General features: G+C 42.2%; 1 protein-coding gene across 1 annotated transcript in view; it reads right to left on the reverse strand.

The window, feature by feature from the left end:
• Unc5d (unc-5 netrin receptor D) overlaps positions 1–27,987 on the reverse strand; it is a 128,111-nt gene that overhangs the window by 21,605 nt on the left and 78,519 nt on the right. Inside the window, exons 11-13 of the mRNA XM_017794847.1 lie at positions 27,630–27,857; positions 15,145–15,294; positions 8,571–8,735 (exon numbers count right to left, since the gene is read on the reverse strand). Coding sequence (XP_017650336.1) covers positions 8,571–8,735; positions 15,145–15,294; positions 27,630–27,857 — 543 coding nt within the window. The remainder of the gene's footprint in view (positions 1–8,570; positions 8,736–15,144; positions 15,295–27,629; positions 27,858–27,987) is intronic.

Below are 27,987 nucleotides of genomic sequence, written 5' to 3' on the forward strand. Positions count from 1 at the left end.
TCTGATAGTCATCATGACCAGAGATGAATGGGCTGATCAAAGGAGCAGACTGGGATGATGTGAGGGAAGCCGACCGTATGTTAATGATATCAAAGTTTGTTTTATTTCCTAGGTCTAAAGCTGTATGATTCTATGATAAATCTTTTTTCAGCATTAAATCTCTTTGCTGAGACAGAGCCTGCCAGAGACAACACCTGTGCTAGTTGTGGACAGTGTGCACTGGGGGGAAGGTTTCCACCCTCTGTCTGCCCACCTACTTCTAAGGTAGAATTGTGTAGTGAGGATTTGCTATTTCAATGCATACTGAAATATTAGGTCATCATATCTGAAATAAAACAATAAGGAAAATTTTCAGATTGTAGTGTTTGCAGATGTGGGCTAATAGAATCTTAAGAGCTCACAAATATCTTGTAGAATAAAGACCAGATTATTATATGCCACAAAACAAAAGGGAGTGTACTGAAATAAAGTCCCTAATCAGATGGCTTTGAACTAATTAAAAGATTTTCCTTGGTGAGTCTGACCTGATTTAATCAGATATCAAGTAGCCCTTCAAAAGAGGCAAAGGATAACTTCTGAAGTGTGCGTGTTCTCTCTCTTTCTCTCTCTCTCTCTCTCTCTCTCTCTCTCTCTCTCTGAGTGTGTGTGTGCTCTCTCTCTCTCTCTCTCTCTCTCTCTCTCTCTCTCTCTCTCTCTCTCTCTCTCCCTCCCTTTTCCCTTTCTTCTCTCCTCTTGCCTTGCCCCAGTCTTTGGGTTCTACTCTGGGGATTAACCTCAGAACCTTGTACAATGTAGGTGAACATTCTAACACTGAGGTGGCTCAGCTCTGTCTTGGAGGAAGGAAAATGCCCAGGCTTTGAATTACCTATGAAGTCAAGAATGATCTATACTCTTTGACCAAAAAGATAATGGGAAATTGTGTCCCACAGGGCAGGGAATTGAGTTGTGACAATAACTTAAATAAGCCTGGATCAGAGCTGTAGAAGAGAACATCTCGCTAATTTTAGCTCAGCCTGTGATCCTCACCAGAGAACCGAGCCAAGCCATGCTTGGACTTTTGGTTACAATAGAGGGGTCTGGCTTCTAAATTTGTGGCAATCTGTTATGCTGGAAAAGAAAAGGTCATGGAAGGCAGCTTAACAGACTAGCTGGGTTGCTTTGTCCCCCAAGCATCTAGCCTTCACATGAGGACTTTGTCTGTTTTATGCTTCCCCAAACTGCCCAGGGTTCTGCCCTGATCTCTGTATGATTTTCAGATTTTATGCTTTCCTACTGTGGGCACACAGCCATTGTGGCCCTCCTCAGCTACTAATTAGGCATGCAGAACTCGAAAATTTCAGGCATGGTATCAACTGGGAAGCCTGGATGATGCAGAGGTTTTATTAATGATGGAAAGTGCTTTTTAATTTTCCATAATCACTGGGCACAGTGACATGTTGAAGGCTGTGGATTGGAATCCCAGCATTTCCAAAAGGTTATTGCAGGTGTCCTGAGACCGAACAGCACCTCATAATCCCATCATGCAAATCCAAAATACACGTTATCATGTTAGATGAATGCTACCTACTGATTTCAGTTCTATTTTACAGCACACTACAGAACAAATTTTATAAAAACTCTTTCCATGTTTGTGCTTGGTATGGTCCATCACAGAAACAGTTTTTAGAATCAGAAGGATCATGCTTTGGAGTAAGCCTCTATACTCTCTAGCTTGTAACTCTGGATGCTAAATAATCTTCTCTCTCAGGTCCCTAATCAGCTATTTTGCAACTTTTATAGACTCTACAGAGGTTATGAAAGTTTATAAAAGGCACCTAAGTAATTTGTGCCATATCTGAAACTACAAGTCTGATGTCCTAATAACTCTGCCAGCAATCACTTTACTGCTTCAAAACAAGTCTTATGAAATACACAGAGCAGCTTGGTTACCAGAAATCCTGTCTGTGTGACAGTAACACTATGCTTCAGGAATTTATAGGGAGGAAGCTTCATGGAAGAAGCTCTTGAGCTGGCCTTGAACGGTCGGTAGACATCGACTGAATACACTTTGGGAAGATAGGTACTCACTCCAGGTAGAGTGGACAATTCTATTCTGATATATTGGATGGCTATAAAATAAACCAACTCAGCTTTTTACTGAGTATAAAATAGGTAGACATTATTTTTTAGCATGGTTTGTAAAATCTCTTTTAGCTTCTAAAAATGCAAATCAAGTAGGAATAGCTTCCTTCTATATTTTCAGACTACAGTAGAAAATCAGAGAGGAGGGAGAGGACACAGAAGATAGAAAAATAATTTTACACAAGCCAACACAGCTGTCTTCTGTGTGAAGTGGCACCAAAGGGTGTCAGCCTGGGAGACGGTGGTCTGTAAGGGAAAAACACAAAGCTCCAGGCTAAATAATGGCAAGACACAAAACTGGCTTCGTGATTCCTTGAATTGTCAGAATGAATAGAATTTTGGGCTGGAAATAGAAGTAGAGTATAGTCATTAGACTGTGCATGTATAAGGCTCCAAGGTCAATTCCTAGCATGGAAAAAAAAAAAAAAAAGACTCTTGTGTGTGTGAACATGTATGTGTATGTGAATGAGTACGGAGGTCAGATGTGAACATAAGGTTTTCCCTTTGCTCACTGCTCATCTCATCTTTTGACACAATCTCTCCCTGCACTTGAAGCTCATTGATTCCACTAGACTACTTGATAGCGAGCCCCAGCTATCTGCCTGTCTCTGTCTCCCGAGGGCTCAAGTTACAGATGTGCGCCACTGTACTTGGACTGTGGGTGTGTGGGTGCCGGGACTCTCAACACTGGTCCTCGTACTTTTGCAATGGTCACATTTCCAACAGCTGTCTCCTGATCCCCTAATGGAGTCTTCAAAATTAAAACATCAGGTCAGACCTGAGGCTGCGTTAAGGGACTAGTCAGGATTGTTTCAACCCCAAGAAGCTAACATTTGCATAAGGTTTTGACTGTTACCAGAAGAAAAGCCACCTTGATGAATAAAATAAATCTAGAGAAAGTGATTTTCTTTGAAGGCAAATAAAATATATGAAGCTAAATCTAAAACTAAGCATTTTTCTATTTATTACACTTTAATAAGTGGACCCATTTCAGTCTTAAAATTTCTAAATTTAAATATTTCCCCCACACCAAGATGACACTTTATGTAACATTTACGTGTCCTAAAAGGCATCTGGGCCAAGTAATATGAATTCTGTAGATACATGGTATTTTCTGATTATTTAAATTAAATATGCAGAGGAACAGTAGATTGTAATGCGCTGTACATTTGAGCTAAGCGGCTGGTACCTGGCTAGCATAGGGAGTTGTGAATCAATGAGAGATACCAAGTGTTCCATTTTATAGCACACAGATTATCCCCAAGTTCCACCACTTCTGGAGGAAAGATAAGAGAATTGCTTAAGAGGAAAATGTAAAATGCGAGATTCCCATTTAAGTCATTTCTACCAAAAAGTGTCTTCAATGATGTATTAATAAAGAACGATGAAATGACTTATATAAGGGTCCTTCCCTGCTCCTCACTGTGCTTCAGGCTACAATTTTTAGATGGATGATAGTGCTGATTTTATAGAGCATGAACCGGTAATAATCATTAGGTAATTCAACAGGATTACATCTAAGAGGAACTCACAGCTTCCAAAGATTGATACAATATTGGCCACGCAAAGAACAAAGAAGATATATTATTTTGATTACAGATTTTTAATTTTGAGGGTCATCACAAAGAATGTACTTATTTGGAAAACCATTTAGAACAGAGGTATGAAAAAAATGACAGCTGGATGCCGAGCACTGGGAATCAAATGTCTTCACTGAGGATGGTTGAAGAACTGACTCAGACATGTGACACACATACACACCCACAAACATACACCCTCATGTTGCTTGTGGTTTTCCTGTTAGATGTGGGGTGTTGTGACACTAAGGCAATCCAAAAAGTGAGACAAAGACTGAGATGCCTGAGCCTAAATATTTAGGGGACAAGGTTAATTAAGAAAGATCAGTGATATCTAATGAAACTGAAAAGTTTTAGTTTCATGTTATTGTGACTGAATAAACACGAATGGCTAACTTTCTAAACCCACCTACAGGCAGTGTCTTCAGCCTGGAAGTGTGGTCGACCTTCAAAACTGGCCTATGACTCCTAACTTACTAATTGGTTAGACCCATGTCTAGAATGGACCCTTACCCCCACACACCCCCGACATCAGTTTCTGAGTACTTTCCATATCTAACCCTTTGCTTGAGTTGTTAACTCTGAAAGTCCAGTCAGTTTTAGGAAAAGACAATTGTTATTATTGGTCAGCCATATCACCAGATATGTTCTTTCCCCAAGAGCTGGACGGAGTTTGACACACTTCAGTAAACATACCATTTGAAGGAAGGTCTACATGTAGGCTATAGAACGAACACTGCCCTATTCCATCATGCAAATAGTTACAGTCTATGTTTTCCTATTTTGTGTTTGCATATATGTTTCTGTGTACGCATGGGTGCCTGCATGTTTTATGTGAGTGTTGAGGACAATCTTGGGTGTCATTTTTCCTCATGCATCACCCACCTTGTTTTTGAGACAGGGTCTCTCACGGGAGCCTGGAGCTCACCAAGTGTGATTAGCTGGCAGTGAGGCCCAGGGGTCTGTCTGTCTTTGGTGCCCAGCACTGCAGTTACAAGTAAGAATGACCACACTTTTTTTAATGTGAGTTTTGGGGATTCATCTAAGGTCATCATGCCTCTACAGTAAGAACTTTAAGGACCAAGGTATCTTCATAGCTCTATTTTCTTTTTTGACAAAAGAACTTTTCAACTATTATATTATCCCTCTTATGACTTAATGACAAAATTTCTGGTGCTGGAGTGTTTTCTACCACTGCCAGAGCTCCCAAATACATTATAGGTTAGAGTAAGACTCATTATTTCCATAATGAAATACAGAATCTTAGATTTCGAACGTGAAGTCTGGCTTCTGTTTGTGCTGTGGCTCTCCAACTCATTACCCCAATGACCTTGGACAAGGAGGTTGACATCTTTGAGATTTTTATGTCATATACAATTATGGAAGCAGTGATACTTAATCCATGGGGCAGTAATGGTTAGACTGACAGATGCAAATGAAAGAAAGCATGAAATATAGGGGCTTTCAAAGTTATTAGTCTTCTTCTAACATAGGAATTGCTAATATGGGCTGGAGAGACGTTAAGAGCACTGGCTGCTCTTTCAGAGGACCTGGGATCAGTTCCCAGCACACACATAGCGGTTAAGAACTGTCACTAACTACAGTTCCATAGGACCTGATGCCCTCTTCCGGCCTCCACAGGCATTGCACAACACGTGCACACTGCAGGCAAATACGTGCAGGCAAAACATTCATACACAGAAAATAAAAACAAATAAATAAAAAATAAAACACTAATAAATTAGACTGCCTAAGATGCCCTGGCCCCTGAAGATGTATTTGGTCAAATTCCTGCAGTGACACCTGAAGCAATGAATAAAGAGATCCTGGACAGGGTAAAGCTTCTAAAAGCAGGATCTTGCAAACCAATGACTGTAACTCAACAAAGATTTCTGAATGTTATTTGGATACATGTGTTCCAGTATTCACAGATACTGTGATTTCATCCTTAGGATATCTCAAAGTCATAGGATTGGGCTTCTTAGCTAATTTTCCTTTGATGAACCCCAAGAATTTAGATAAGCAAGAACAAAGCATCAGTATGTTTCAACCCCGTCACACTGTCATTATATACGTTTCCTGTATGTGCTGGTTAGTCTTTGTTAACTTGCCACAAACTTGAGTCGCCTTGGAAGAGGGAAAAATCAATTGAAGAACTGATCCCATCGGATTGGCCTGTGGGCTTGTCTGTAGGGGCATCGCCTTGATTTCTAATTGATGTAGGAGTGTCCAGCTACTGTGGGCTGTGCCATCCTGCGTAGGCGGCCTGGGCTGCATAGGAAAAGTAGTTGAGCAAGCCAGGAGAAGCAAGCCAGTAAGCGGTGTTCCTCCTGTCTCCGCTTCAGTTCCTGCCTCCAGGTTCCTGCTTTGAACTCCTGCCGGGATCACTCTCAGTGATAGATTGTGACCTTGGAGTTAAAAGATGAAATAAGCCCTTTCTTCCCCAAGCTGTTTTGATCATGGTATTTATCACAGCAACAGAAAGCAAATTAGGAAATAGCAGAAGCTGATCCCCAATATCAAAGCGTCTTATAAAAACATCTTCAAACCTAGAATCCATTTGTTGACCTGTTCACAGACATGTAAGGCAATTTGGGCCAGAGGCCTCCTGATTCTGCGTTTTCATAGGTGCTTTGGAAAAATCAGATCTCTTTTGAATTTCCCTTCTGATTTTCATTTAAAAAGCCCATGGCTAGGGAGGTCATAGGCCTTAGTGGAGAAACTATTAGTTTCTTAGCCAGATTGTCATGGCAACTGATTGCATTCTACACATTTATGTTTCTCCCCATAGATAAATGCTGCTCTCAGCCTTAATCAGAGAAGCTTCTCTTTGAATGCAGGGACTGGTGGCTGCTCAAAATGCTAAGAGGAGGGGCCCTACCTCTGTCTGCTCAACCACTGGCTAGTGATGGATTCTGGGTAAGGGGCAGTCGAGGTTTCTATTGTGTACTAGCTGATGAGCCCACTAGGCTGCAATGGATAGTTTCAAACTTGGGGTCACACAGATGGCTGGCTCTGTTTAAAACCAATGGGTCACATAACAAAGCTACAAGACAAGGATGTGGGAAAAGGCCTTGTTGGCGGTGTAGAGGAGTTGGCAGAGGTGAGGACAACCAGAGCGCACTATAAACATATATGAAATTATGGAAGAACAAATTTTATCAATTTGAAAAAGCCAGAACAAAGCACTTTAGGATGAACTTTAATAAAAAAGGTTATACTCTAAAAAAAGTGTCCTATAACTTTTATTTTATTTTGAAATGTATTATATTAGATATGGCAGGACCGTTCAAGAAAGAGGCTCTAAAAATATCCTGCCCTGGATTTCTGGATCTACCTTCTCTATCAAAAATTCTTCAGCACTAAATGCTAATTGGCAATAATGAATTCAAATAGCACACAAACATGTCAGTTAAGACAGCATCAATTGTAAGACACAATCCTTGGGAAAGCTATCCACTCCTCAGAAAAAGTGTTTGGGGAATTAGCAATACTCGTTGCATAGACAATGAGGTGAAAGGAAAATCAGAGACGTGGTGAAGTGGTTCAGTGACACACACTCCAAGGAAGAAAACTTGAAATTGAGTTGTATGTCTACAAATATGCTAAATCTCCTGTCAAACATAAATTAATAAATATGTGGCTAATATTTACATACTGATAAGTATATATGCATACACAGTTATTGTATAGGTAAATTATGTATGATTTCTGCACCGGCCTGGAATGAACCTAGACTTGCTACATTACAAGTATCCCACCCCCAGCTACGCCGTCTCTGGGCCACTGAACTATTTAGAAGGTACTGCTGTTGTCTAGACTACGTGCTCAAGTCAAAGGTAGGAAGTCATTGCAAATTAGAGATCTGTAGAGACCAGGCATCTTTTTGCAAATGTACCCAGTGAATTCTCCTTTGACTAATTAACTCCAGGCTTTCTAACTCTATCCTTCCATTGTGATACTCCCCAGATGAGGTTCTTTATCTCTTTTCCACTTCTTTAATTCATAGAGTGAGATTATCATCATGCCCATCTTTAACTGTCAGCTCTTGCTCTAGGTATCCTCAATGGATTGGTTCCAGGATCCTGGCAGGCATCCCTATCTGCCATGCTCAAGTCTCTTAAAAAATGGCACAGTGTTTACATGTGACCTACACACACTTTCTGGTATAATGTACAGTTACTAGCTGTTCTGCTGTATTGTAAGGAATAATGACAGGAAAAGTCTGACCTGTTCAGATGCAGTTTTTCCTTCAACTCTTTTCAGAAGGTGGTGGATTGAATGTCTGACTGCAGAAACCACACACACAAGCTGTATCTATTAACCGTCCATCTCTGCCAAGCTCTGCATACCATCCCCTTCATCTCTCCTCCCTCTCCACCCCGACATGGGAGCTGACAGTACTATACCGAGGGCTCTAGGTTTAATGAAATGTGCCTATGAGAACTCCAAGCCTGGAGAACACCAGATAGAATCAAGACAACAGGGATCCCAAGCTCCAAAGATGAAAACAAAAGGCGACTGTCTTCTCAAACACTGGTCAGAACCAGCTCAAAAACAAACCAGTGGTCACACACAGCAATGTGGATCCACCTTCAACACTGGACAGCAAGTCCCAAGCCTGCTGCGGACTAGGAAACTGTGGTTTTGTGTACAAGTGTCCTGTAGCCTTGGCTGCCTGATAGGTTGAGCTTCTCTGCCTAGTGGGAAGCTCATTTTGGTACTGAGTCTGAAAAAGTCTGTGTTTCCTCGTCCTAGAAAAGGTGATGAGTCCACATTTTGAAGTTCTTCGGACCCAGAACAGCACAGCTGTGACACAGGTGGCATTGTCCCTTAGGAAGGGAACGAAAGGAGCTTTAGCCCAGGACTCACCTCCAGGATAGATGTCTGCACCTGGAGGATCTGTTCATGGCCTTTCAGCTGCCGGATGCAGATTTTGCAGGACAGCTGCGTGGTGGTGGGCGTGTAGCGCTCCAGGGAGAAGGCACAGTGCAAGGGCTGCCGGTTACTGCTCCACACGCGGGAGAAGGGGACTTCCTGCAGGGAACAGGGAGGAAGGGAGAGGGCGTGAAGCGCAGCGCCTGCCTGAGAGGAAGGAGAACAGGAGAGACTTTAATGGCATTAATGATGATGATGATGACGACGACCGCAGCAGAGCTAATTGCCCTAGTGACTTGGGTGGATCGTTGTAGAAATCATGTTTCAGCATATGCCAAGCAGCACAGAAGTAATTAATGTCAATTCCAATTGATAACATTTGAATTTCGAAGCCACACTGCAAGAGCTCAGATTTCACTCGGTGACATACACAATTAGAGAGAATATCATTAAGATTTAATCCTTTTTCTTCCACTAAAAATTATTTTCCTTAGAAGGTTCCTTCAGTCCATCCTCCTATATAAGCCAGGGGAGGATGAAATCTTCTTATTTAAATAAGAATTGCATGAGGAATTGACTGACCAGAACTTATTGCCGAAACCACAAGCAGCATTATGTAGGGACAGACAGGGCAGTGTTTCCAGAGTAAACATCAATGCAACTGCACACGGACACACATATCCCAGCAGGAGACACAAATATGCTTGGACACCCAGAGTGATGTAGCTGTCCAATCCATCTATGCACAGTTACATATAAAGCACATGCTAACAGCCAGACACTGATCTAGAAAAATGAGAAATAATAACAAATTAGGATCTGGTTTCCCACTCTCAAGCTACCTGAATATACCTGAGTTGCAAATGTAATTTTTACTAAATGAGGAAGTGAATTGCTCTTTTTCCTAATAATAACCCAAAGGGACTTAACTTGGGCAGGACTTTAGACTTTGTTTTTACATTTTTTTTTTAATGCTTTAAAAAGTATCTCCTTCCTAGTCAGTGTGATTGGGGCCTTGGCAACGCCCACATTTGCCCACTCTCCAGCAATCCTCATCGTCACCTTTTTCTGTTTACAACGTCATTGTCTCCTTATTACTGAAAACATAATTTTCCGTAATACGAAGCTGAAAGGTGGCAAAGGATGTAGGAAGTCTGAAGTGGAGGACCAAAGTGTGGCTGGTGGTGGGTCTGCCATGTGCTAGAGGACCAAGTGCCACCATTAGAATCACCCCTTTGAGCAGGTATGGGTGACCTACTAGTCCTAAGCGCTAATCTTCCACTTATTTGTTTCCTATTTTCTCCCTAAGAAGTCGTACAGATTTTGATTTGCGATACTCTGGGGAAACTGTCAAGGTAGACGGATCTTATATTATTGCATGCTTAAAGAGAAGGGAGGCAGCTTTAGAGTCGATGAGAGAACAAAAGCAAACACTCACAGTCACCATCCATCTTAGCGGAGAATGTAAAAACTGGTGTGGTTTTGTTTAGTTGTGCTTGTTATTAATTCTGAGCCAAAGAAAGAGCAATGAATTGTCATCTCAAGATGTCCAGTTGAGGACTCAGAGGCGGCCTCAGTGTGACAGTAACTTACAGCATTTCATTTTCTACTAGGGAATTTACATTTCCATTCTGTGACCGAGAGGCAGTCCCACTGGCTTCAAAGGGACCAGAGATGTGGAAGCTATCCAGGCTCCTCTAGCATCAGTAGGAGGACCACAGGCTGCCCGGGCAGCAGAGGTGAGGTTTGAGGGCCTTCTGGATGGTCCCCCTAACCATCCTCTGTTCCAGGGATGTTGCAGTTTCCTGAAATTCCTGACCTCACTGGTCTCCCCTTATCACTAGCAGCTTTTTCTGATCTTGACTTCATGAGCTCTTCAAAGGTTTCATAAACAAACAAATCCTTCGATTTGGTCTCCCCGGTTGAAATATCTTTAATGCTTTCTATTTTATTGAGGAAAGACAATTATCTGTTGAAACTCCAGTGGCTTTTAAGAAGTTCCCTTAGAAGCTGATGTGAACTGGGCAACGTTGAAAGGTGCCACTAAGGATTCCCACAGGGAATATGCTGTGGAGGTCCAGACTAGAGACCAACAGAGAAGCTTTTGGCCATTCCGAATGTGCTGGGAAGTCAGCACAGATTCTTGTAACGGCCCCACTGTCAATGCAGGAAATCTGACCCATTCTCTCTTCCCTTTCCCTGGCAGTTCATGCTGTAGAAGAGCGTACCCCTGATTTTGGTGGGGCTTCCCAGAAACCCACATAGAAAGCCAACCCAAAATTCTCAAAGGTGACTTTTCACCTATACCATAATACACGCTCGTAGGTTCTGCTTGGCCAGTGAATTCAAAATCCCATCTGCTCGCACATGACCAAGCCCTGTGCGGGACTCTAATAGTGAAATTTCAGGCCTTTGTCTTATCATCAATCCCTGGATCCATACTCTTGAAGCACTCCAAAAATATTTGGCCTTTACTTCCCCGGCAACTCTGTCACCTGGTCACTCTGCAATTTTCCTAACCCCATCACGCCTCACTGCAGCGGACTGCCTCCAGTGTCTACTAGACAAGCTTAGGAGGGCATGGGGTGTCTGAGGGGAGGCACATAGAAATCACTTGATTGACATTCTTCAGTGGACAGCATTATGGTCTCTCACCTCAAATCATGGGAGACACTGATGTGACCAGATTACCTAAAGGCTTGGCCCTCATCCCATGACTTCTTTGCTTGGGTGGACCACAGCAGCCCCCAATGCCCGCCATTTTGAACGCAGCCTCCTGCCTGGCTTCCTGCCACTGTGGCCTCTGCCCCATGCAGGGAACTCTGCAATCTCATTCTTAATCTCATTCTTAGCAAAACTAATGAACTTTCTTCTCCAAACCAGTTGATTTTTGCCGTTGCTTTGCACTGCCCCCTTCAGATAAGGAAGTAACCTTAAACAGGGACTCTGAGGTTAACAGGTGGTATTTACATAAGGAGGCTTTGTTTTCTGAAATGACTTAAATTTTAGTCATTACAATGTAATGTAAGTTTTAGACTGGAATCTTTGGTAAACTTACCTTTTCTTAAAGACTGGTACTGACCACTTGTCTGAAAGTGTCTCCTCTGACATCACTTGCTAGATTTCCTGTAATGTCTCCTGAAAACTCTGGACTGGTAGGAGAGTAAGGCCCTCTGTAGAGATAATCCTTCCTTGTAGGAAGGTAGGAGAACCAGCATAAACAAGTCCCCTCTTCTGTCTTTCCATGGGGCTGCACGCAATCAAAACACTTAAACCTGAATTTTAAGACCACAACACTTAAATTTGATTTTAAGACCACATCAAAAGAGTAGCATTCACTGCTGACTTGAATGAGCACTGCCAACAGTGCTCAACCAACGTTTAAAAACAATAGAATTGGAAGCACTGTGGTTACTGTGTTTTCAGAGCAATTGTCTTTGCTTTCATTTATCCAAAAAAAGAGTGAAAAAGAAAAGAAAGAAAAAATGACCTTCAAAAAATAAAACAAAAACAAATTAGCACCGGCCCTCACTGGGCTGAGTGGGACTGTGCAGGGTAAACACCAACAACGAGGTGCAGAGAAGTTAGGTGCTGAAAGAACTGCAGGTGTGTTTTCATTCTGATTCCCACTATGATTAGGTTCCAAGCAGATGGAGAGAATGTAAATCATATCTTAGCAGGAGCAGATGTAGCTCTCTAAGAGTCACAGCATGCTTTTACCCCAGGGCTGTGGCAACCTGACTTTCTCTTTTACTGATTTTTTAAATTAATAAATAATCACTTGCATATCACTTCTCACAGGTCCCCCAACACAATCAGCAAGTAAAGGGAAACAAACCACAAGCAGCGTGGGTCCCAGTGACCTGCTGAGAGCGGAGGGATGCACTGACCAACCTACCTGCTGTGTCAAGGGGAGGGATGGTGAGCAGTAATAAATTTCTAATTCTAGCAGAGTCTTGGAGTTTGGGAAGAAAATGTGCAATGGCGAGTTATTTGAGGGTACTGCATTATGGCCTCAGTTTCCCTGGAACCAAGGTCAGCAGGTATTTCTACACTCACATCTCGGGGACTCCCATGACCCTCCTTCCTCTCATACAGGAAGCTGTGTGACTTTATATGCAATGAAGTCTTCCGGAAGCTAAATCAACAAGGTCTGCAATCAGTGTGGTCCTCCTGAACATAGGTGCTCATCACATAGTCCAGGACATGGACTCAACTCACACTATTCCAAAATAATTTGCCATGCAGTTTCTTTGTGTCCGACTAGCAAATATTCTACATGCCCCTCCTAGGCCCTGTATTTCCTTGGAAATTTCACATTTCCCAGGGCATGTCAGTTGCAATAAATCTATTCCTAGGCAGTCGATTTGAAGTTAGAGAAAGGCAAGGAGGATGGTGATGGTACCCGAGTTTTCCCATACACTGAGCTGGAAGATTACAGGAAGGCTTAGTGATTGGAGGAGAGACCCCGCGATGTGAGGAATAGTGTGATCTTCTGTCTGTCTACAGAGCATTTCTGCGACAACCAGGGAGAGGCCGTTAGTCCCTGACCACTAAGCGCTAATGAACACCCATTCTTTGCTAACCATTCCAAGTTGGTAAGTGTACAGAATGTCCTACTAAGGTTCAAGAAGGCTGGACTCAAACTCATCCCCAAGGGCTTAGACAGAATGCCTGGGCGAACACAGGATGACCATTAATCCCAGCACTGTGTGCACTCACAGAAGCTAAGGGACTCAGCACAGCACGGGCAAGGACATCGGTGGGTAGGGTGCTGGAAGGAAAGGAGGAACAGAACAGAAAGCCATTTGGGGTGAGAAAAATGAAGTGCACATGAAAACTCGGCAGCGCCTCCCAGTGCAGAGAATGAGATCGTTTCTCAGCCTTCCGAGACTCACATTATGTTCAGTTACAGAAGGCAAATATTTATACATGTTCGCAATCTGCACGGAATCCAACCTGTGACAGCAGTCAAGCGTGTTGGATTCCTTTCAATACAAGGCCCTTTGGCTCTGGCAGGTCCTGTTGCATCCTGGGAGGTCTACAGGCACTTGCTCCCTGGGCCTCTTCTGCTCAGGTCATTCCTGTGGAGTTCCTGGTGATGGAATTACTGCTTCAGACCTATTCTGAAGGAATGGCTCTTTCCTTTTTTTTTTTTAATCTTCAAATATTAAACTTAGTAGTTGTTTTGGACTGAGGGATTTGCATTAGAACTAGGGCGATAAGGCCCTTATAACTTATAATGATTAATATACAGGAATTTGGATGATTATCAGAACCTGTTTTAAGGTTAATTATCTGAAGTTCAATTTGGATCCGAAACTTTGAATACTGCTCACTGGAAAGCGAAGATACCTAGGCCTTAAACATCATGAGCAATCTCTATGAGGAAATCTGATTAACGCCCTCCCCAAAGATTGGGTCCCTGAGAGATGTCCATGTTACTTTGAATACAGCACAGATGTACAAGGAAGGATCGTTTCCAAGGTAGCAAGAATTCTGAAATGTAAATGGGAATATGTAGCCTTGCTCGGTTTTAAATTTCTGCATTTTACAGGTGGTCGAACTTCTAAATATCATCAAATAGTATGTTTCCTCTTTGTAATCTGGCTGGTTTCCATTTTGGGAAACTGTATGCCAGTGTAAAGTGTGCCTCTGTGTGTGTGTGTATGTGGTGTGTCTATGTGTATGTTTAATGAATACCGCAGAAATAGAAAGGCTAAATAGCCCCACAGACTCTTGGGTGGTTCCAGGCTTAAAAATGCCCTGCGATTAAGATCAACGTGGGTCTAACTAGAAGTTAGCTCAGGGTAACGGAAACATCCTGTCACTTGAAGCTCAGATGACACTGTGGATGATGATAGTAACTGAGGGGAATTCTCAGTCTTCAGTGGCAGGATCCCATGCTGCTAAGAGATCATTTTATTAAGAGATAGCTTTGACTCATTCTGAGATGATAAAAAACAAACAAAGAACCCTTCATTGAGACCTATAGACACTAATACGTAAATCTCTTTATGTACTCATGGAACGGCTGCAAGGAGGCTTCTTTGCACCTCTCCTTCAGACTTGGGGCTTCTTCTCTTGTTCAACACATTTGGCAGCACATACTTCACATATGAAGGAGAGTATCTCTGTTCCCAGCCAGCCACAGCTATCGCTCAAAATTGTCACCCTGAGACATTCCACGTACTCACCGCTGAGTGTGATTAAAACAATGTCTCATGATGGTTGATTTTAATAAACACACACAAACCTCACTCTCAAGCTGTTAAATTGTCATCTTGAACCTATGCTGAGCAACAACTCCAACAGGAGGGAGGAATGTCACATTACCTGACACGTAAGAATCGTTTTTCCCACTCGCTAGAAACCTGTGAATTTATGACAGTATGTTTCACTCCCTATGTGCAGCCCAAACTGTTACATCTCTATGACAGTTTGGAGATGTAATCCATATTTTGAAGGAGCAGAAGCAGGAACACAGAGCCTCCCCACACCTGGGGTTCTGGACATGCTTGCTGATCACAACAAAGCTGTTCCTGTGAGATGCCCCTTCAGCCGGTACCTGGCATGCAGTGAACGGTTTGATTCTCCAGAGAAACGGAGGGATGTCCAGGACGGAGATCTGCAGACTGAAGGTGTTCCCCTTGAAGTGCAGCAGCTTCGGCTCTTCCAGGAGCTGACCGCCCTGGTGCCGTTCGTCGGAAACCACTTCCTGTGGGGTGGGAAAGGGAAGGAAGAGGAAGCAGGTGAAGCACCCAGCTTCTTGCACACATTCTTCTGGGGCGTGGATACATACTACCAGGTACACCCAAGAAACAGACTCACACCAGGACTCAGGACTAAAAGCTGCTGAAACAGAGATTTGGATTTGATCATTAAGAGACAACTTTTCTTGCTTATGTTCTATAGGCTTTTTGTTTATATCCTTTTATTATTTTATTTTTGTTTTTATTGAATTTTTTGTGTATTTCATACAGAATATCTCAAACAATCTTAATCACCTTTGTACCCCCATCCCCACAGGCACTCTCCCATTGTGCCCCCACTGGAGCCCATATACTTGGTCATCCATGTTAAGGCCCACTGTGTCGTCAATATCCCCAGACGATCCCCAGTGCAAGTCCAGCCAATGAAGTCTAGTCAGCCTATCTAGAGTCTCTTGTTTTAGGAAGATCAGCCCTTCTTCACATAGCAATTAGCTGCCAGTATTTCTTCAGCTAAGATTGGGGTCTGCTGTCCATTTCCCTAGTTCTATGCTGGGTTTTTTTCTGCCCGAGTTTGCATGGGACTTGTGCATGCTGACACCATTGCCATAGAATCATATGAGCAGGTTCCCAGGAGATAGTAGGACACTGTTTCCACATGGTCATGCACCTCCTCCATTAATTTATTTTGTGGTGTATGTATATGTGTGTGTGTGTGTGTGTGTTGGTTCATGTGCTATGGTGCCTGTGGGGAGGCCAGAGGCCAATTTGCTGGAGTCGTTTCTCTCCTTCCACTGTGTGGGTTCCAGGGAGAGAACTTAGGTCTTCAGGGTTTATCTGCTGAGCTATCTTTCCAGCAACTATCGGCTTTTTTCTTAGTACATATATATCAAATAACGAGTTTCCATATATCAAATATCAAATAACGAGTTTCATGATGACATATATCAAATAATGAGTTTCATCATGCCATTTTCATACATGTACAGTGTATGGTTTGATTATATCTACCCCCTAGTAATTTTCATTTTTACCTTCACTCACACTGGTCCCTTTTAATAGGCCCCTATTTACTTTTATGTCTTTATTTTTAATCTAGATTTTTGTGTATGAGAGAAAATGTGATTTTTCTAAGTAGATTATTTCACGTAACATGATAATCTCCAGTTTTATCAATTTCCTTATAAACGCCATTTCATTCATTTTATGGCTGACCAATACTCCATTGGCACATATGTCGTGCCTCCTTTGTCTATCTAGCCACTTATGAACCCCTGGGCTGATTCTAGAGCTTAGTCACTGTAGCTAGTGTTAGGATGAACATGGTGCTTGTGCTGGTTAGTTTTTCTCAACTTGACATGAACTAGAGTCACCTGGGAAGAGGGACCTTCAACTGAGAAATTTCCTGCATTGGAGTGGCTTATGGATCTATCTGTGGGGCATTTCTTGATTGCTAATTGATGGAGGAGTGCCCCGCCCACTGTGGCAGTGCCGTCACTGAGCAATGGGGCTGGGCTGTATAAGAGAAGTAGCTGAGCAAGCCAAGAGAAGCAAGCAGCGCTCCTCCATGGTCTCTGCTTCAGTTCCTGCCTCCTGGTTCCTGCTGTGATGGACTGTGGCCTGGGAGTTATGAGAGAAAACAACCCTTTCCTCTCCAAGTTGGTTTTGGTCAGTGTTTTATTACAGCAAAGCAGGACAACCAAGTCGGCATCTTTCTGGTATGCTGGCTTAGATTTCGTTAACAGTGATACAGCTGGAGCATGTGGTATGTTTAACAATTTTTGACACAGGATCTTACTATGTAGCCCCGGCAGACCTGGAATTCCCTATGCGGACCAGGCTGACCTTAAACTCACAGAAATCCACCTGCCTCCAAGTTCTGAGATGAAAGGTGTGTGCCACCCAATCCAGCTACATTCAGTCTTTGGAGGAACCTCTATTCTGATTTCCACAGAAATCACTCCCATTCGCACCAGCAGCGTAGCAAGGCTCCTTCTAGCCAGAATTTGTTGTTGTTTGATTTCTTGATGATAGTCATTCTGACTGCTTTTAAATTAACTGTGCCTTTCCTTAAACTAAAGTACCCCTTGCTTCCCTGAGCAGATGGCAATACCACTGAGTCTCCAGGAGGGTCTGAACTTTGTTTCTATATGATGACCACCTGGGCCCTGCTGTGTATAGCCTGACACTTTATCACGCTACAATAAAGACAGAAACTGGCTCTCTACTCTGCTCCCATCAGTCCTTGCTAACACAGGCATTATCTAATTTTTTTTGCTCAAAATAAATGTTCTAGAGTTCACGTTTATTTGTAGTACCAGTCATAAAAATTATTATGCCAAAAGGTCAAGAAAAATAAGTGCTTTATCAAGTTAGCTTGACTGCAGAAACAGGAAATCAAATTTCTGAGGTTAAACACTCCGGTATGTTTCATTGAGAGAGCTTTATAATTATGTCCGTAACAAACAAAGCCTTCGTAGAGTCTACCGGGCACATACTGAATTGGTTCTGAATTTGTGGTGACCAGAATTGTACTGGGATGATAGGACAAGTGGATGTATAAGATAAATATGTATTCTATAAATATTTAAACCACTGCAGAGGTAAAGCTTTCGGTATGACTGGAGATGAAAGACCTCCCTAGATCCATTTGTAAAACACCATTAACTGACTTAAAATTCTCTTGCAAAGCCAGGAGAAATCCAAGCATGTACAACCTTTATGCATTATAATCCTCCAAGATTGCACAAAAGCTTGTAAGAAATAAGGCAAGTTTATAAACACAATGAAACTTATTTTTCAATTATCAGTGGATGAAAGTAGCTTTATAGCATATCTGTCTCTTGTCTAGATATATAGTAACATTTTTTGTAAAAGATACTGGGAATCAAAGGTACCACAAATTCACATATGTGGCAAGCATCTTAACACAGAACTACAGCTCAGCTTTTAAAAACATTTTTAAAAAATTGTTTGTATTTTATGTGTATGAGTGTATTGTCTGCATGAAGGTAGGTGCACCCGTGTTGTACAATGTCCAAGAAGGTCAGAAGAGGACACAGGAACCCCTGGAACTGGAATTACAGATGACAGTTAGCTGCCATGTGGGTGCTGGGACTTGAACCCAGGTCCTCTGCAAGAACAGCTGGTACTCTTAACAGCTGAGCCATCTTTCCAGCTCCCTCAGAGCATTTTTTTGAAACAGGGTCTTACTAAGTTGCTCAGGTTGGCTGGAATTTATGATGCTCCTGCCTCAGCCTCCCATGTGCTGTGATTACAGTGTAAACTGCCACAGCTGGCTTATATAACAATTATAAAAACACATCTAATACTGCACTTCAGGACTTATGGATCACTGAGAGGTTGCTACTGTCATGAGAAAGGCTGAGACAACTGAGTTCCACTACCGTTTTCTCCAGCTCTGCGGTCTTGCTAGTGGGTAGAGTGGTTCTTGGAGCTCTTAGGCCAGCAATGAACTTGCTATGATGATGAACACATTCATTTCTCACTGTCCAATGCAGAAACCATGGATCACAGTGGCTATTAAAACATTTGAAATGTTGGGGCTGGAGAGATGGCTCAACAGTTAAGAGCACTGACTGCTTTTGCAGAGGACCCGGGTTCAAGTCCCAGCACCCACATGGTGACTATCAACCGTCCTTAACTCCAGTTCCAGGGGAATCCGATGCCTCTTCTGACCTTTGTGGAAATGCACAACATGGGTGCACTCACATACATGCAGGCGATAAATTCATGCACATAAAATTAAAATATTAAATAAAATATATATTAAAAAAACCAAAACAACAACAAAAACCTGCTTGAAATATGGCAGGATGACTGCACATATTTTTTAAAGTTAATCTAAATATGTACATATGATTAGCAATTACTCTAACAGACAAGTACTTTGTATATTGCCAAATGCAGAGTTGTCATAACAACATGGCTGGCCTGTGTCTTCCAAGCAAAGAGTGACTGGAAACTTCCAGGGTGTAAGAGAGATTCGTTCATCAATCCCAATTAATTCTAACTGCCTAGTGGGGTAAGGCATTGGGTCTTTACTAGGTTGGGCTAGTAGTTGCTTGGTGTGGGATTGAATGAGTGTCCACTGGAGCTATGTGCAAGCTGGACACAGGGTATGTAGGTAGAAACCCATGTTATAGATGCCCACTGGAGCTATGTGCAAGCTGGACTCTGGGTGTGTAGGTAGAAACCCATGTTGTAGGCAAGCTGTGGGCATTTGATTTTGGTGCTGCAGCCAATAAGTGAAAACATGTACAGCTGGGACCTATGGAAAACAGAGGGAGCCTCAGTCACATCAGGGTCGGCCAGGGACTAGAACAGTGATCATAGCAAAGGAGGCTATATTTCAGCTGACCCCAAAAGGAGTGGGTAGGCCCTAGAGACAGAGACCAGGACCCAGGATATGTGCAGGCACGTGGTTGCAGGAAGGAGTTGAGACAGAAGGTCAGGATGAAAAGAATCGTGGAGGTGATAAAAACGTGGGACAAGGGGGAGTCCCTGTTTGTCACAGTAAGAATCAGCATTTTAGTTTAGAGCTGTGTGGCTGAGGTCTCAAGGTTCCCAGGAATGGCTACAGGACTTTGCATATGCAAGACAGGAACACAGTATTTGAATTGTATTTCTGTGTAATTTGGGGAAAGTTACTTATTTTCTTTAGGCCTCATTTTGCTACCCTGGGTTTACTCCCAGCTAAGCAAAGTAATTAGCATGGTAGTATATTAACCTTTTCTCAGCTTTGGTGTTAAGGTCAGAAAGCAGTACAGAAAAGAAATGTGTTCATTCAAACTATGTGGCCATCACAGTCTATGACTAGCATCAACTCTTCCAGTGGAGATGAACCAGACTCTCTGAAGAACCCCCTCCCTTTCTATCCAACTAACTATCTGCATAAAGGAGTAACTGTTATCAGGAAATGTCTGACTTGTTGCTTAATTTAGTACTGGATTATTAAGTGTTAGAAGCTATACAGAATTGTCATATAAAAAAGAAACTAATGATGATTTATGTCACTTAAGGACCTTATTTATAGGCGACCACCATAAGACCTCCCCAAGAAAGTTATTTCCCTAAAATCACACGGTTGATGACAGAGAAAAGAGTAGAATTGCACAATTCACCACAGTCCTGTATTTCTTTATATAGATGTGTTAGCCTTTTCTTAGACTCGCTATTTTCTTACTCATGGGAAGTACAGATTACTAATACCTCTGTCCCACAAACACTTTTTTGAGTAGTGCAAGATACATTTGTAAGTATGCCCATCTGTGCTTATCCTAGAGTTATGTATACTGTCTAAACATTCCATAAGATGTAGGGTAGGGAGACGGAGGAGGTGGCTCAGAGGGTAGGAATTATTGCTCTGTGAATATAAGGGCCTGCGTTTGAATTATTAGCTCCCTCATAGTCATGAGTCATGAGTCTGTTACCCCAGCATTGTGGGTGGAGACGTGGATTCTGAGAGCTCCCTGGCCAGACAGTCCATGCAAAGCCTCGGCTGAGAGAGAGAGAGAGAGAGAGAGAGAGAGAGAGAGAGAGAGAGAGAAAGAGAGATCCTATCTCAAGGCAGTAAGCAGAGAACCAACGAGGAAGATAATGGATATTCCGGTCTGAGGTTCACATATATGTACACCGGTTCTTGCATTCCCACACTCACATGCATGCCCCCCTCCCCCACACACATACGTGCACTGCAGAATTGAGAATACCAGGCATTTAAACAATTGATACCTAATTAAAATTAGCATGTATTAAAAAGGTATATTTCTAAAGTCTTGCTTTAGGTTACTCAACTTAAACGTAATGTTTATGTCTTGCCCTTTTAACTTACTACTCTTAAAAACCAGCTATGTGTAATTAACATTGTCATCCAGTCTGGGGAAAAATACTAAGCAATATTTTTTCTGAAAAAAAAATTATTAAAGAAAAAAGCCCAGTAATGAATTAATCGTTAAAGTTAAAGAAATAAAATTCTGAGCTGGGTTTGGTGGCACATACCTTTAATCCCAGCACTTGGGAGGCAGAGACAGGTAGATCTCTGTGAGATGGAGGCCAGGCCAGCCTGGCTAAGTTCCAGACCAGTTGGGGCTACAGGGAGACCCTGTCTCAAAAAAAACAAACAAGCAAGCAAGCAAGCAAACCAAATGAAGAAATAAACTTCTAAGTACAAAGAACTTTAAAATAAAATAAAATGCCCTTAAAAGAAAGGTACAGTCCTGATCTTAGCTTACTGTATTGCTCCTCAAAGCTGGCCCTGGATATCCATGGGTTTTGTCTCATCTCCCCTCCCCTCCCCTCCCCTCCCCTTTTTCTTTTCTGAGATAGGTTTTAGCCCAGGCTGGCTTTGAACTCATGATTTTCTTGCCTCAGCCCACAGAATACTGGGATTACAAGTGTATGCCACTGCACCAGGTACATGGGGGTTTGTGAATCAATGGTACACACAGTTCTGCCGAATTCTTTGATTTTGCCCTGTCTGCTTTTTTATCTTCCCGGGGCTCCTGTTAAATCTCTTTCCATTGTTTAATTGCTATCTGAGTTAATGACACGAGAAGACCTGGTTCTGTGTATATAAATGTATCTGAAAGCTCTGGGCGGTGGTTTTACTGGGCTCTGGCTTTTTATTTCACACGGGGCCTGCAAGCCATCCAGCTCCCGAGGCCGCAGCTAGGAGAAACCTGCATACCGTGGCTCACTGAGCTCTTTATGTTGATTTAATGAGACAGCCAGCGATATTCAGGTGTGCTTCAGGGATGCTGAAGCAGGCAGGCCGAATTTACATATTTATGAGACAAAACTGTTTGAACTTAAATGCACACATACACACACATCATGTTGCTCTGGTGTTTTCCTTTAAATGGTTTACATGAACAATATTTCCCAAGGTTGCATTATTGATAAACACAAGAACTACATCTGGAGGAAATCCTTTGAAATTAGATTCTAAATCCACATTAATGCCAAGTAAGTAAGGAGCACGGAGAGGTACCGAATAGGAGTGCTGGGAGCAATGCAGGAAAAAAATGACTTCTTTCTTCTTTTCCTCCCCGGTAAGACAGGCAGGATCTTAATTCCAGACGTTCCTATGTCAAGGTTTTTCTGATTTGTGTATGTGTATGTCACTGTGTCATAGAACACAATAACAAAAGCTAGGTCCTAAAGTGTTGCTGCCTCAAATATACATTGGGAACCGTCCACCTTGGGTTTGATGCATCAAAGGAGGGACTGCCGAGCACAGGTGCACAAAATGGCCGCTGCCACCACTGTCGAGGAGGCCGTGCGAGGGCAGTGCTGGAGTCATCTTTCTGAGCTTGCTTACTCTTCTTACCTTCAGGCAGGTGACATTTTTGTTAGCAACGTACCTGAATTTATCCAACTTTCTATAATGTCAGTTTCAGATGTATTTATCAGAAGAGATCTTAAAACACTTAAGCCTACAATTAATTATGCCTTAGTCAGCTAGATGAGTATTTTTCTTTTGTCATTCAAAAACATCGCTATTTTCATCCAGGCTAGCCCAGACAAATGACAATGCAGGCAGGAGAGAAAAAGGCAGATTGGATGAAATCAGTGACTATGTCTAGCTACCCAAGTTCTCTATGGGAATATCCTTTCATGTGTCATTGTATTGCCTGGGCCATAGCCAGGTGTTAGTGGGCAGGTGGATTTGGTCTGGAAGCTCATCCTCCTGAAGGATCTTCCACCAAGAGGGTAGAATTCACATGTTTTATGGACAGAACTTCCCAGTGAGACAAAAGCTGAAACCATGTTCTTACAGCAGCCTTCCTTCTTGGTTAAGAGCCAAGCTTTAGTTCAGTGAGTATTTGTTATTTCTTTGAGATGCAATAAATACAACAGATGTCATGAGCGTGTCCTAACTATGACAGACATTTCATTATAGTGACAGTTGAAACAAAATCCAAGATGGGAAATTTCTGCAGAAATGCTCCATGAAAAACTCTATTCTAATTTTGATAAACACAGTTCTATCAAAGATGCCAAAAGTGTACAGTGGAGAAAAGAAAGGCTCTTCAACTAACGGAGCCGAGAAAACTGGGTATTCACATGTGAACCGTGAAAGTACACTCCTATCCCTCACCCTGCACGAAAATCAACTCCACGTCAGGAATTGGCAGAGTGGGTAAAGGTGGTTGTCATCAAGCCTGATGACCTGAGTTTGATCCCTGGGACCCCCATGTTGGAGAGAAACAGCTCCTATAACTAGTCCTCTGATTTCTACATGCACATCGTGGCATGTACACATCAAGACATATGTGCCCCTCACCCTTACCCCCACGTAATATAATAAAAAATTAAGAAAGACCTGAAACTCTGAAACTGTTAGAGGAAAAAGTAGAGAAACCACTTCAAAATACAGATGTAACTTAAGACTTCTTGAATTGGACTCCAGTCCCTTAGGAAATAATGCCAATAATTGACAAGTGAGATATTATGAAATTAGAAAGCTTTTTGCACAGCAAAGGAACAGCCTCATGTGGTGAAGAGACAGTCTAGAGAAAGGGAGAAACCTTTTTTAGCTTTATACTTGACAGAAGATTAATATCCAGATTTTATGTAGACACATAGCATCCTAATATCCTGTGTGCATACACGGCATGAACGTAGGAGGGAAATTATTACATGAACAAAGGGCCTGTGATGATTGGTGCTGTCAACTGACTGACTCTAGAATCACCTGGGCAGGGAGTCTCACTAGCAGATGGAGGAGATTAGGCTGGCTGTAGGGGACCACTGACGAGGAAGACCCACCTACTGTGGTTGGCACTATTCCCTAGGCGGGTGTCCTGGGCTGTGTCCCAGTAGACAAAGAGAACTGGATTCTGGCAGGCACGCATGCATTCTTCTCTTCTGACTGTGGATGTCGTGTGACCATCTGCTTCAAGCTTCTGATGCCATCAGTTCTCCATCATGATGGACTGTACTTGGAACTCTGAGCTAAAATAAGGCCCCCTTTTTAAAAGTTGCTTTTATCAGTTTTTTTTTTAATCACAGCAATAGAGAAGAAATGAAGTCAGTGGCTAGTAGAAGTGGGTACAGGGACGAGAAAGGGAAGATTAGGGGCCACAGGAGTTGGAATAAGCTGAACATGTCCTTGTGTCCCACAGTACCATGTACAAAAAATATGCACATGAAAATATTTAAATATTTTATTTTTATTTTAGTGTATGGGTGCATTGCCTTCATATCTGTAAGTATACCTGTATCATGCACTGTTTGTGGAGGGAGGTCAGAAGACGGCATCAGATCCCCTGGAACTGGAGTTACGGACAGTTGTTAGTGGCCATGTGGGTGTTGGGAATTAAACCTGGGTCCTCTGCAAGAGCAACCAGTGTTCTTAACTGCTGAGCCATCTCTCCAGCCCCACAAAGAAAAATTTTAAATAGAGTTAATGACAGTTATCTTCTGTTACTATAAAATATGCATATTTGTGAATATGTCCCAGCATTGGGTATATTTATTTAACAGCTTTTATTACTTACCTAAAATTAGAAACTAAACCATTAATTAGCAAAACCCAGAATCTCATTGTTTTCTCTTTAGTTCCATGGCTTATTAATAATCTTGGAAAACGAAACATTTTTCTGTGTATGTGGGGGGTATGATGAGAGTTACAGAAAATCAGCAAACAGTGCATACAATGTTTTCAGCTCATACCACTCGATATTAACCATGAAGTCTTTAAGAGATTCAAAAGAGAATTGTTGCTGAAGCTTTCTTAAAATGGAACTGTTTTAATGGCTAAGTATTAATAAAGATCACATACAAAGCCATAAAAATAACTCCCACATGATTTAAGATATTAAAATGATACCAATAATTCTATGTTGAAAGTTCTGAATACATTTCCTTAGCAGTGTGAATACTTAAAAATAAGACCCTTTCAGAAACAAAAAAGAATAAATTAAGACTGGAAACTAAACACTTATTTTCTGGATGAAGAAGTCTCTATTTAGAGACGCTGCAAGTTGTGTTTTAATCTATCCATTGGTGTAAACGTTTATACATCCCAGGTTCCTGATCTCTCAGAATTCCAGAGAGGAAGTATACCTCTGCTGTTCATGACAGCTGTCATACACACCCTGCCAATAACAAGTCTCACCACGTGAAACTTGAAAATCTACTTGATCTGACATGATAGGAGAGAGAAAGGGTCACTACTGGTAAAAAGATCCAATACATGAGGTTCAAAGGTATAGCTGTAGAGAAACTTTTCCTTAAAGCAAAGTTAAAGTTTTGGGCTGGAGAGATGGCTCAGCAGTTAAGAGCACTGACTGCTCTTGGAGAGGACCTAGGTTCGATTCCCAGCTCCCACATGGCGGCTATGGACCATCCTTAACTCCAGTTCCAGGAGACTCCGAAAGCCCTCTTCTGACCTCTGCACGTTGCATGACACGGGTGCACTCACAAACATGCAGGCAATACACTCACACACATAAAATTTTAAAAAAGCAAAGTTAAAGTTTTACTGATTTAGGACATACTTTTGAATCACACAGTAAAGATACTTGGATTCCGCTGGTGAAGAGAAGAGCATTTTTATTGCCAACAGAAATGGATGAATAAACCTTGGAAGCTGGGTTTACAGTACTGTTCTCATGACAGCTCCTGTAATGCCTATCTACCCAAGCAGTTGGACTGCCATAGAATCTCATGGCATCGACAGGAATGAAAATTGATTGTTGAAAGGTGCTGGGATAAAGTCTCTAGGCAGATGCCTTTGTGGTGTATACATCAGCAGTGAGATCACTGTTCAGAGGAGGCTCGGAGCTGGTTGACGGCTGATTGACTCCCAAAGCAATAAGTGAACAGTTCTGCAAAGTGACTGAAGTCAGCCGTGAGTTATCTACGCGAGCCAGGATCCTGGAAGTGCTCCATGGAGCTCCAGTTTGCTAAATCTTTAAAGCTGGCTGAGTGACTGGAATCATTGGTGCATTTTACACAACTGTTCAGTGCAAGTGGTGACCCCCAATGTGAAACTTCTACTTAGCCATGTCTTCCTTGTTTTGATTCCTGAAAGTCTATTACTTATTTTCTCTTGGGAAACCCCTCCTTGGAGGTGGTAGGGCAGGTAAATGAAGAGTCTAAAATAACTGTATGGTGAGGACTATGCTTACATTAGAGCTCTTTACAAAATATCACACCTGTGGGATAAAAACCTCCTTTGGGAGCAAAGATTAAATGTGCCCTTCACAATAGCCTGTGTTCCTTACAAGACAGGCAGGGAGATTTGGGCAGGCAGGTTGGCCCTGTGTCACCTTTCCTGGCTTCTGTTCAGGATTTAGGTCACTGTACCTTTTCTATTGGTAAACATGAGTTTTCCAGCTCGGTGTTAACAGCTTAAAATCTAGTTACTGAGGAAACATTCTGCATAATGGATGTAATGACCCAGGGCTGGGCTAACAGGGATCTGGAATGAGGAGTGTCGTAAGAGTTATGTTATTTATATATGAACAAAGCTTCCGAGGGCCATTCTGCATTATCCTTGCTGCTATTAATAAACCACCCTCTTCAGGAGTATCTAATTTCAAATGAATCTTACATGATTAAAAGCACCCAAAATGGAAAGGAACCTTGAACTATCTCTGCCCTAGTAGCCTCATTAATTAATAGACCATGTGTCTGGGATCTAATATGACTGTCTGGTGACAGGTATGATTTATCATTGTTATTCCCTAACTTCATCCTTCAATTAATTCCAGCAATTTTCTCCCTCCCTCTGCACGCCAAATAACTTTCTGTTCTCCATCTTGTGTCATTTTCCTTTCTTGACCTGGTATCTCTGTCCTTTGCTCCTTAACATTGTCCATCCATGAGGGTTTGCAATGGATTTTCAAACAGTCCTCTCCAGCACCCGAATCACACTTGCATGTGTGTTTTTCTTTTCTTCTTTTTTGACATAGGGTCTCACTATGTAGCCCCAGCTGGCCTGGAACTTGTTCTAGAGACCAGAAAGGTCCCTGAGTCACACAGATAAACCTGCTTCTGCATCCTGAGGGCTGGGAGTAAAGGTATGTGCCACCACATTTGGCTTGCTTTTTGAATTATGTACTTCCAGTTGGTTTCATAATTTAGTAGACAGTGGTCTCTATGTGCATGACTTTAACCCTTATTCCTTTCTGGATGCTGACTACCTCATTGTTGCTGACACTGGACACACAAAACAATGACTCTTGTTCAAGACAGGTGGTAAGGGCACTTTTTCCAGATGTTCACCAACAGAGCCCTCTATTGATACTGGTGTTTAGAAAGACTTACATTTTCATGGTACCATAAGAAAAATTATAGCAGAAAGACTGACCTGAAATGCACAGGGGGTATTGTCCACACAGTAAACGCGCAGGTTGTAATCCAAGGAGTTACAGGACATGCAGCCAAAGACTGCCACCTTGAGCTGCTTTACAGCACAGTCTGTGATGGGTTCTCCTGTGAGGGCGTATGTCCCAAAGCTATCCAGCAGCACATGACACGCAAAGGGGTCCAAAAGGCAGTAGCAGGATGTGGATTCATCCTCCACTGACATCACTTCCTGTTGGGAAAAGACGTGTTAAATTCCTTCATTTTGGAAATACCATAGGACCTAAATACTTTGCAAGGCCGTAAACTTTTCCATAATATATTATTGTCTTAATTATCGATGTTAAATATTTGTCTTCTTT

This window comes from Nannospalax galili, unplaced genomic scaffold (assembly GCF_000622305.1).
Source record: "Nannospalax galili isolate Female #2095 unplaced genomic scaffold, S.galili_v1.0 scaffold927, whole genome shotgun sequence".
NCBI classification, from domain to species: domain Eukaryota; kingdom Metazoa; phylum Chordata; class Mammalia; order Rodentia; family Spalacidae; genus Nannospalax; species Nannospalax galili.